We start from the raw sequence: 12313 nt of genomic DNA, 5'->3' as shown, positions 1-12313 counted from the left end.
CAGGTGGCACTGTCGGGCTCCCCTGCAGCTGCACACCTGTTGGTCATTAGGTAATTAGTGGCTTTAAAAGGACTCCCAGCCCGAGCAATCATTGTCGGGTCATTGTTGCTCTTTGCCACTGTCATGTTTGTTTGTTGCTGTTGCTTTGTGCTACTGTCATGTTTGTTTCAGTCAGGTTTTGGTCATTGTTATGTTTTATCTTCGGTCATGTGTTTTGTTTGATACTTTGGACTTTGTTTGCTTTGGATTTAGTTTTCTGTTTTAATACAATTCTTCAAGTACACCCTGCTCCTCCCTCCTGCCTGCATTTTGGGTCCAACACCACGTCACAACCGTGACACCACCCTGCCGTAGCTTTAAAGTAATGTGCAAAACACAGTTTTAAGACCTTTGTTTAGATATTTTATCACTTCCCTGGGGATGCCACCCTCACCCCCACAGCTCCTCACTGCTACCCACCGCTCCCAGCGGGTTCCCCTTCTGAATATCTCTCCACTAGTTCACTGCACATTATGTTTTTTCATGTCTTCTGAGGAATATAGATTTTTGGCTCTCGTTCCTTCTGCCGATCCCTGAAGTCGCTGAGGCCACTCGCAGAGGGGAACCGCGCAGAGGCTGTTTGTTAAGCTGTTATTTATTTCCTTCATAAAGTCTTCATCTCCTATTAAACAGCCCAGAACTGTTGCCCTTGACTCACACATAACTCTTACGTCTTTTGCTGAGAGATGATTTACTATTTAATTTCACATCGACAACCCGAGAGGGAGCCTGCCTTCTGCTGCCTGATGTCATATCAGAGGAGAATGTGCTTTTGGAGGGACTTTAGGGCAAAATATGCATGTTTACGCATCATCTGGGTGCACATGAACAAGTGGGTGGTTGATGTGGGTCTTTTTTGTGGTTCATTTTGACTTGTGCTAGAAGCTCAAGGCCTAGTTTTTATGCAACAAACCTGTAGCTGAAAAAAATGTTCTCCCTGTGAAATAAAATAAACCACAGCTAAATTGTTGCCCATGCAAATGTCTACAGCTGCACCAATTTTGAAATAATCAGATATTAAACCACTGTGATTACATACAGGACTATGATAATTGGAAAATTGCTTGAAGGAAGTGGATTAATCATACATTGATGACACAAATTTTTGTGTGATAGCATTTGGAACTGGTCAGTTACCAATTGTTTGACAGAACCCATTCATTTTTGGAGTTGATCCATTTAGCATGAAACAAACAGCCTGGTTGGAAAATCTTCTGAAGCATACCAAAAAAAAAGAAAAAAAAAACCCAAAAACAGACTACAACATCAACCTCGTAATTCTTTTTCTTTTTTTCCCCACCGCCTGTGCAAACCATTACATTGATGTTACTCTTGTTAAGTCTGGCCCACCATGATGAGCAGAACAAAAGTCAGACATGCGTTCTCAGCAACCAAAGCGGCTTCAATCCATCATCCTATCAATACTACCCGGCACTTTATTGTTTTCCAAAGGCTGCTGAAATTTATTGCTGCAGCTCTCAACTCATCTTCTATACACTTTCAGAAATTTAAATGCATACATTTAATGAGGATCCCTCCGTCAAAAAAGGCTGACTTAGCTCTAAAGAAAAGTCCAATCGAAAGCAACAAGCTATATCTCATCGCAGCACTTTTCGTAAATGATTGTTGATTGTTCTGCCAAAACAATCATTCTACGAAACGAAACATATCGAGTTCAAAGATATGGAAATATGTCACATGTGGCTATGATTAAAAGTTCAATTAATGCAAATGTGCCTTATCTCCATTCCATTCCATTTTCAAGGCCGCTTATCCTGATGAGGGTCGTGGGAATTGCTGCAGCCTATCCCAGCTGACTTGGGGTGAAAGGCAGAATAACCGCTGAACTGGTCGCCAGTCAGTCACTGGGCACACATGGAGACAAACAACGATGCACACCCACATCCACACCGCCACTGAGTGGGAACCAATCAAACGCTGCCTGCACACAAGTCAAGAAAGTGTACCAGTACCATCAGCGACTTGTGTCTTGTCTCTTCTCAGAGATCCATTTCAGTTCTTCCGTGTGCAAACTCTATACAGGTGGAGATTTGAACCCAAAGCACTGAACTGTGCCAACTGTGATGTGCCAACCACAGACCAATGCACGGCCCCCATCTTTCTAGGTCCCTTGAAATGACATTCACCAAAACTCAAACCAATATAAGGTCATTTTCATGTCTCCAGTCTATGAATGATTTACATGTCCAAAATACCTTAATGTGTCCTAGTGCACTCACCTCCTCTCTAATAGTGTCACGCTATTCAAAAAAGATGGTCAAATTGCTTTCGTGGTCAAATGTTTCATTCATGAGCAGAAACGTCAAATACGACAGAAAGGAACACGTTCTTCCATCACGAAGACTCCATTAGCCAGTGTAACAATGTAAAGCACTCTCATCTTTCTGCACGGGTGTCTTTATGCCATCACAACTCATGGCTGGTTATCAACTTTGATCTCAGAAAAGATGTTTTAGGGTTGTTGTTGTCTTTTTTTTCATATTCGGAGCGATTGCATGTGTATTTCATTCATACAAGGTTGGATAAATGGCTTCTGTTCTATTTGACAATAATAATGACATTGTTATATGGTTCCATTATTAGTCCATGCTTCTGACTTTCGTTATTCCATTTCCGGTGAGTTCCCCAACACCCTACCACTCCTGGCCAGGACAAATGGCAGGGCTGTGTCAGTAAAGGCAAACAACTGCAAAGGGTTAAAATTGGCCCAAATAAGTCATGTAAGTGACTTGCCTCGACAATATCGGATGGGAAGCCCAACGTCACAAGAACCTTTTTTGGATTGATTGGTTCATTCAAACTCTCATAGCTGCTATGTTGACAACAACAGCAAATCGTTGCAATGATGTACTCAAATGCAATCCAACCTCATGTATTTTAAACGGGTATTTCTGAAAGAGTGCTGTCAGCTTTACTGCACAATAGCCAATTGTTTTACAAAATTACATTTGGGAGCAGCTCCATTCAGTAAGAAGGAAAAAAAGCCTCAGTGAGCATTGGACTATTCTTCAAGGGCATACCCTTAAAACCAAAAATGGACACATAGCAAAAACCTCACCTCATCATTTTTCTCAGAAGAATAATTTCCTTGGGAACCATGAAAGTTGGGCCTGTGCAAATCATCATGCTGATGATGGATGTCGAGATATCACAGTCTGGAACAACGTGGTGAGCAGACATGCAGACATCCCTGGATCCAACGCTGCTTAAATCCACCAGCGTATCAATATCACACTGTATATTTAGCCAAACGGCGGTTGTTTGAGCTGGAGAAAAACTCACATCAGGGGTTTGTAACGGATATATAGAAAGTGAATACTCCAGGAGACTAAATCAAACAAAAAGCTTTAACCAGCCAACATGTGCTATTGAGCAAAACAAATAAAATGCTGACATGACTGTATGTGTGCTACACCCAAGTGGACCAAAGTATTTCACTTCTCATGCACTGTACAAAGACTCAGATGATAGCGCTGCAGAACACATTTTAAGATAATGGCTTCATATTGGCAGGAAGTCTGCCAAAAGTGGGGCATACTATCATAAATTTGAGAACAGAATCTGTAAAATATGGCCAACAATGTAAAAGTGTACATGCACACTATTTTTCTTATCCATCCTGATTAAAGGGAAGGAATCTACACTGTAACCCCCCCCCCCCCACACACACACACACACCACCACCACCACCAATACAAGACAGCAAAATTAGATATTTTAAGTGGACAACCAAAGACACACCAACAAAAAGATGTGTTGACTTTACTTAATTTTCTACTGCCGAGTGGTTGTACGAAATAAAATCAGATGGATCCAGATTTATATTTTTAAGTAGACTACACATCTATTTGAATTTCTTTTTTTTTTCTGTCTGGATCCACATGATTTCATTGTGTGCAACCACTTGACCAAATAGGTGTGTTGGCTGATTGGGTTTTGATGACATGGGATGCAACAGGGTGGGAGGAAAACAAACAAGCAAATGAAACATATGCAGCGAGTAAGTCAGAGAGGTGTTTTGTTGTTTACATCCTTGTTGACCTCACACTGTCTGTGTTAACCAAATCAGCGTGTGGTGTACTGAAACACACTCTTGTGAAAATATGGCAGTTACCTAGTCTGTTAATTTTTTGCTCAGGGTACAAGCACCCGACAAAGTATTAAGACATGATGTCTATGAGAGTAGTGGCCAGGGATGTGCGGGAAATCAGCAAAATCAACAACAATGACCTTGACCTTATATTAGATATTCTCTTGTTTTTCTTGCACTCACATTGCTGAACAGTGTATAAAGGTCCTTGAATACAAATGTTTTCAATTCAGGTCAAAATTGAAATGTAGGCTTAGCTTATATATTTTGAGTTCCTTTTTTACGTGCATTTTTTACAGTCATGAACTTCACCACACGCTACTGGTAGTGGCATCTATTTGCGGAACTGCAGCACCCATTTCCGTAAGATTTTCTCTAGCTCTGTGCAGTTCCACAAAATGGTGCTTAGGTCTCACAGTGAACTTGCTATTTATTGCACCGTGATCTTTAAATACTTTCACCATCCAAGGGATTGACCAAAGGACTCAAAGAAAAATAAAGTGTACAGTTTTGTTGTCTTGTGTTCACTTTTTTCCCGGATGTAGCAGGAAAGCGACGAAACAAAACCCCCAAAATAATCACCTATAAAAAGGCAACAATGCAGCACATGATCCTTTGTTTGCTGCTTGTCTAGTACAAGTAGTTACACTGCCTGCTTGCGCATGCATGCTTATTCTCTGTTTGTTTGTGGCTTTATGTGTGTATAAGCATGTCTTCGCAGGTGAGAGATGAAAAAGATGAAGGGGGCAGTTACGACAGTTCTGGCCAGAGGTCGGATGAGCAGATGCCAAGAGGGCGCAAAAGACCCAAAGGTGGACACCAGGAAAAAAAAATATCTTTGGAAGCACAAACAAAGACAAGGTTCTAATTCCATTGTGATACCTACATTCACTCTGGAATGTTTTCTTTTTTTCAGGTATTTGGTTTTCTCGTTTCTGCTGACGTACATACAAAAACTCTTTTTTTTTGGAGCTTGGAAAAATAAAACATGATTTAAAAAATGTAAATATTCTTTAAGAGCTAGCAAAGCTAGTAAAATCAACACTTCAGAGTAAGGTTAGAACATGTAAAATTGACAAAAGAAGGCACTGGATCGAACTAGGAAACATTGACTGCGAAGAAGATTCACAAGCAAATTCTCCACTTTTACTAGAAAGGCACAAATGAAGCTTCATGAAGCACCTGTGATCATTTCGGGCTCCACTAGATGGCACTCTTAGTTTAAAGATGCAGTGGAAGTTTAATACATTTCCATTCCACTAGTCTTGCTTTTTGAACCAAAAAAATCACTTGTTTCATGAAGCTTCATTTTCCCATCACTATCTTTTACCATATATCATATCATATGAGAGGACAGCATCTAACAGCATGATAATATTCCCAAAATATTCAGACATCCATCAATGTTCTGTACCACTTGTCCTATTGCAGACTGACATTGGGTGAGAGGCAGGGCACACTCAGGACTGCTCGGCAGTAAATCACGGAATATTTTTACATTTGAGGATATTCAATTCCCCACACTTATTAAATGATTACAGACATCATATGAGATTACATCGATCAGTTTTTTTCCCTCCATAGAATAGCTTCTGAAATCGTTTGCTGAATACTCGTAGGCAGCAGTACTATTATGTGAAAGTCACGATTCATTTCATTTGAAGTCATTCATTAATGGAAAAATCAATGGAATCAACACCAAATTGCTTTGTATAAAGGCAGAGGTGCTGAGTGACTTTCATACACTCACTAATGGAAGCTACCACATATTTCATGGCCATAGATAGATAATTCATCAAGGTTTTTGTCATGAATGCAATTCAACAGCCACAGTCCTTTAAAACGTAATCAGTTGTGGATTTTAAATTCATTTTGAACTGAATTTATGAATGTATAGAGTCAACTCTCAATGACACCTCTTTTCCTACTCCATATTTCTAATGTGATCTGATCAACTCTTTTTTACTTCTTCCGCTCCTCTTTCTTACACTTTCACTGTCGGTCTTTCAGGTGTTTTTGTTGTCGCTGTGTCTGCCTGTGAAGCTCAGCAGCCATTAATCACTGGTAAACACGAGCAGAGGACACCTTAGGGAGGGGAAAGTTCTCTCATTTCTGCTCAAAAAGATGATTTTCTCAATGCACTCCATGGAGAGAGATATGGAAACTGGAGCACAGGTGCTGCCACAAGCACAATAAACTTTACCCAATGCATTGCAACCCACACTAGATCTCATACAGGAGTCACAAGTTTGCTCAGAGTCTGCATTGCAGGCCGATTGGACTATTACTGTTTGTTGTACATGTTAAATTGCTCCATGTACAGCACTTTGTATGCAGCGATGGCTGTTTGAAAGTGCTCTCTAAATACAGTTGAGTTGAGTTGAGTTGCGTATAACATTGGCCAGTGACAATTAACCAATGCAATGTATTTAAGTTTTCATCATCAGCGGTTACGCTGAGCCTTTTAATTTGAAGGCCAAAAAGGTCAAGGCCAATCGTTCAAAGACTTGCCGCTCTCTCTTAGTACTGGGCAAGTAAAGAATAAATGTTACACAACTAGAAGCCACTACACAGCATAAAGCCACACAGCAACAAGCTATATCACAAACTGGGAGGCCTATAGACCACATAACAATTATAAATATTCTTGAAAGTCTGTAATTAAAGCACATCTTGTTTAATTTGAAATCCAGCGTGGTGTCGTTTAGAGTTAAAAAGATGAAAACTGTGTGTTCAAGTCCCGTGAATGAAGAGTTGACGTCGCATGCTTAATGCATGAGCTTAGCTCATTCACACAGTGTGATCATCGGAAAGCGAATGATAATACACACAATCATTATTTTATCCATATTAGAATTGAAAATGGACACATTTTAGTCGATGTGAATCATATCAGACTTTAATAATTTGAGCTTTCATTAAGACGGTCAGTTACCACTAAATTACGTGCACATTATTGTCAGACAAAATAACCTAAAGATGTAAAAAAAAAAAAAAAAAAATACAATAATTTATTGCTAGAGTGTTTCTGTCAAATGCATTGTCCTGCAGTCCTCGTGTTTATTGATTGATTGAATTTCATGTTCATCTGAAATTGAAGCCAGTTACAACGCTGAAATGTCTTTCCCTTAAACTCAAAGGCAAATACGAAGAAGCATATTAACAGTATTGAGAATTAAAAAGTAGACAAAGGCTTGTGAGTGTGAGGAAACACATTATTCATTGTGTGAACAATTACAAACAGATTGGGAGAAAATGAGAAAGTATAGGACAAGGAAAATTGAGTTTACACATGGTTTACTGAGCACACTGATTAAATTCCATTTCCGTGGCACAAACTCACTTGCCCCTGCTCATTGTGACAGGCCAAACCATGTCCAACGAACGCTCAAAATAAATGGCACAATAAAAGTGTGTTTTTCTAGACGCTAATGTTTTTGTACACTGTCGAACAGCTTGATCAAATTGTTGAGGCATGTTTTCTTGTTATTTTTTTCCTTTTTTTTTACAGACTTTTTTCTCAGTAAAAAAAGGACCACGGTTTTGAAGATAAAAGGTGAGAGGTGTTGTCAGATTGCTTTATTTACTTTCACCTAAGATAAGAAGCAGCTTGTGAATCAATGGAAGGCTTCACAAAGTTTTTCATTTTCAGTCAGCTTTATAGCACCACACACACACACACACACACACACACACACACACACACACACACACACAAAAAAACAACAAAATCTCATATTGTTAAATTGTCCCCCGCCCACAGTCTACACACTCCGCCAACACTTCCTCACCTCGCAATTGCCAGTTCTGTGTTGATATATTTTCCACTTGCTTTCACTGATGAAAAATCAAGTAGAACAACAACAAATCATTCTGACTTGACATGAGTCAGATCATGTCACAGGTGACCAGTGTTGCTTGACTTGTCTTGTGCTTGAATGTTTGCACAGCTTCACGTTTGACAGGTTTGCTTTGATTAATAAAAAAAATATATAAATGGATTTCTGGATTTCTCTAAATGTGTGGTCCATTTGGGCAATCATGAACATCACTGTCCGAATCTTGTTGTACTTCAAACAAACAGACCGAGACCTCTTGGCGAGGATGTGGTCTAAAAGATGTGCATGACAGCGACCAGAGTGGTGTCATGATGTCTGGAAGGTTCCAGATAGAATTGGACTCTACAAATGTAGACTCAGATGAATTATTGCAACAAAAAAATATTTATTTACAGAAAAATGGGGCGAGGCAAAAAAGTCCAAATAATGACGCTGGTCAACAAAACGGGATAAAACACACACACACAAAAAAAAAAGCGCTTGCAAAAGGCAAGGAGAAAATGAATAGTTTGTCTCAAAAGGACAAGAGGATCACAACGCGTGTGATACAAACCGTGAATAACTTTCGAGAATTTTCTTTCTTTTCTTTTAAAAGAGTACGTCCACTACCCGCAGACTGAAAGCATTTAGTTTTTGTCTTCAAAGGATGAATAATAGACAAGATCATCACTTCAGCTCAGGCATTTACTGTACATCAGTAGAGATTAGTGAGTCCATCCCAGATGAGGCCAGGGAAGCCCTCGGCATGGCATTACCTTTAGTTTCATACAAGGAGCTTGTATGTTGGGGATCAAGAGCTGAGCCTTCCTTTCTGGAACGCTTTAGCCATAACGATGGTAAAGGTTTGGCATTCATTTTTTTTTTTTTTATAAAGGCTTGTCTCTTTTTTGGGCAAGCCTGGCTTTCCTATTCCTCCTGCATTCATACCAATTTTACCATTTGTGACCACGGTTACTTAGTATGCGAGTGATTTATACTCTCTCAGGACATTCAACGATGAGACCAATACTTGTGCAATAGGCACTGATTGACGTAAACATCTATTCCCAGCTTTACACTTTCTTGTTTTTCATGCATAGATAACTCAAAATTTTGATGTTGCTTACACCTCGAATTAGTATCCAATGTAGGCTTCCGAGGCAAACCCCAAATCTGAAAATGCGCGATTTGGCGTTTAAAAACAATCAATATTATGAAATAGGACACACCTGAGCCATACACCAGTCAGCCGTAGAATTAAAAAAGTGTTACGTGTGTCAGAGACAGTTGACAAAAAAAAAAAAAAAATGGAAATTGAAGCTCAAATAGTGATGTTTTATGATATATAAAGGAATCGGCCATTATGGCCCCAGGCTTTTGAATGGAAGTCTGCCTGATTTCGATAGTTAAGAATTTGAAGAAAAAAAATTACAAGAGGTCAAAACACGTCAAATACAAAGCAGCAGAAACAATCCTGCTGACTTCAGCATGATATAATTTGGAAAATGCTGACATGCCAGGGCAACAATTCCAGCTGTGCTATGAATGGTGGTTGGGGTGGGGGGGAGAAATAATAACCTCTTACTGAGCTCTGACACAATCTCAGCTCTTTTTCAAGACTTTCAACGCTACACATGAAGACATATTTGCCCTGGAGCCACGTTAGGCTGAGAGTTTACAGGCCAGTCAGTGGGGTCCTGACACCTGGCCTGACCAAAGTGCTGCTGTAGCTGAAATGTAGGTGAGCTACTGACACCATGCCTGCCCAGCTGATGGCAACTGGGATGAGGTCTGAAGAAGGCGAGAAGCGGTGGGAGGGCGACTGTCTGCATGTCACTCAGCGCTGCGCTGGATGGCAGAATGGCCCATTAGGGAGGAGAGTGACTTCACAGGCCATTAGGGAAGGCAACACTGAGGGATGGCGGAGCTCCAGGTAGGCACAGGAGATGAGACACAAAAAGATGCACAACCAGGTCTCCTAGTCATTTGCATCATACGTACGAGTGAGTGTCGTCTTAGTAAAGACTTCTTGGTAGTTTAACAGGAAAACCAGATCAACATCAATTCTCAACCGGAGGACCGAAGCAGAGCAAACAAATGAACAGTAAGTGAAGTAAAATGATCCCAATAACATCCACTTCCCAGAGCTGTCTCCTTGTTAGGGCCTCTCGCCTTTCAGTCGGGCCGTGGCTGCCCTGCAGTTATCATTGAAGTTCGACGCTCAACAGAAGCACCAAAATGCATCACTTTGCCTTTCTTCTCACCAAGCCACCAGGCCCCAATGGACCTATTTGCAGCAAAGACTGGACGATGTTCAAATGAAAGCTGTGCTTTTTTTTTTTGTAGCTAGTCTCATAACACTGATGTGCTTTGCAATTTCAGACACCACTGAGTAACGGGGCAGACGCTCTTATTAAAAAAAGAAAGTTTAACAAACGCATTCCTTGATGATGAATGTTGTCTTTTGTATTTTTTTCTCTCAATCTACAGGGATGGGAAAGAAAAAAAAAGCCCCTCCTGCCGCTGTTCCCTAGTGGCTGGATAAAACTCTTATTGAAAAACAAAGAACAGATTCCAAAAGAAAAAAACATAAAGACAGCATGCAAAACTCTTTTAAGGGACAAAAGAGATGAAGTGGGAATTTTTTTTTTGTGCAGACTGAGGGAAAAGCTGATGACAAAATATTTCAGAAAATATTCCAAGAAAACGCAAAGAGGGAGATAGGGATGAAACAACTCTCTTTCAGTATGACATCTTTTTGAAGAATTACACCACAAGCGTGGAGAGCGCTATGAGAGAGACACATCTTGAACCTTTGCATCTTAAACTCATACCACATAGCATATTTGCATCCATCTTCTTTTCACTTTTGTTCATTTGCCTGGCCTGGGCCTCGGAATTGCTTTACAATTTGTGAAACATTGCTATGTACCACCCCATAAAATGCGAGTGCTGCATTCCGATTGAAAAGAATTTTTGTTTGAAAATAACCATGAGCTGTTGCTCGATGGGTATGTTGATTAGCTTTTATTCATGAGTTTTGTCACGTTGAAGTAGTGGTCTAAAAAGAACACTCGGTAAAGCCTTCTGAAAAGGCCTGATGAAGAAAACCATGAAAGCTTAACAAAGTAGAAATAATCATTTGTTCCATTGCAAACGCAGAATCTTTCATTGGTTGTGTTTTGTTGCTACTTTGAAGTCTGCTCGACGTCTGAGAGAACTTCTCTCACCAGACTGGTGAATAACACCTTTGCGCTTTTCACCATTCCAGGTCACCCTTGCTTTGTGTATATTCTGCACACCACTCAGTAAGGGGTGTAAAGAACCCTCCCTTGTCATTTTACGATGAATCACACTTACACTAACGAGCATCTGAGGGAACGGTCCTCGAGAATTTTCAGCAACGTTGATTGGTGGGATCACCCAGTCTCGCTTTTGCCTTCGGAGACCCTTGGAGGTGTTCCAGCCGACCCCGGAGAACATGATGACAGGAGGTGGGGCTTGGAATGCTTCCTTCTTCTCTTTCCTCTCAGCAACCGTCGCCTCTTTGGTTTTGACCTTTAAAGAAAACCAAAAACGTCAGTATGTACGAGGCCATCACAATAACATAATGCTAATTAAGAAAAAAATCCCTTTCATTCCTTAAAGAACTTTGAATATCAGTGAACTCTTAGTAGTTGAGTTAGTGAAGTGGATCAAAGTGATTTTTTTTCCCTCAGTGTCTTTGCTGTGTATTTCTTTTCACCTTATTCTGGCAAATAGAGTGGGTTTTACCTTGGAAAGAGAGCAATATGCTGCTTTTTGAAATACTCACCCGCCTCCCAATGTTACAAAGTACTTTTGTTCCAAAAAGTGATAACAATAACTCCTGGGGAAGTGTAAAAACCACATCTGTCAAAATAATAACTAGACAGATGTCGCTATGAAACCAAAGTGCACACTGTTGATAAGCACAATGGCATCTCAGTCAATGACAAAAAAAAAATCTATACATATATATATATATATATATATATGTATATATATATATATATATGTGTGTGTGTGTGTGTGTGTGTAAAGCGATACTCAGTGTTTTATGTAGGTGTCCGACTTCATTTGAAAGCACCTCATACTTCGTGCGCATCGTGAGATGGGGACACCTAAATCAAGCTGGATAGGGGCTCTCGAGGACTGGACGTACCCCCCCGTGGAATGCACAGACTAGAAAAATGACAATTTAACCTTAAAATGTTTCTATTCACTTCAGGAATAAAATGCTTATCAATAAAGAGAGAGAGAGAGAGAGAGAGAGACAGAGAGAGAGAGAGAGAGAGAGAGAGAGAGAGAGAGAGAGAGAGCGCCT

General features: G+C 40.2%; 1 protein-coding gene across 1 annotated transcript in view; it reads right to left on the bottom strand.

The window, feature by feature from the left end:
- The window catches only part of LOC109528545 (cadherin-4), a 205109-nt gene that overhangs the window by 43022 nt on the left and 149774 nt on the right, over positions 1–12313 (bottom strand). Inside the window, exon 5 of the mRNA XM_019891309.1 lies at positions 11329–11526. Within this exon, the coding sequence (XP_019746868.1) occupies positions 11329–11526 (198 nt within the window). The remainder of the gene's footprint in view (positions 1–11328; positions 11527–12313) is intronic.

The sequence above is a fragment of the Hippocampus comes genome, unplaced genomic scaffold (genome assembly GCF_001891065.2).
Source record: "Hippocampus comes isolate QL1 unplaced genomic scaffold, H_comes_QL1_v1.1 scaffold174, whole genome shotgun sequence".
Taxonomy (NCBI): Eukaryota; Metazoa; Chordata; class Actinopteri; order Syngnathiformes; family Syngnathidae; genus Hippocampus; species Hippocampus comes.
Note: the sequence above shows the minus strand (reverse complement) of the source record. Positions and strands in the feature narration are given on the sequence as shown.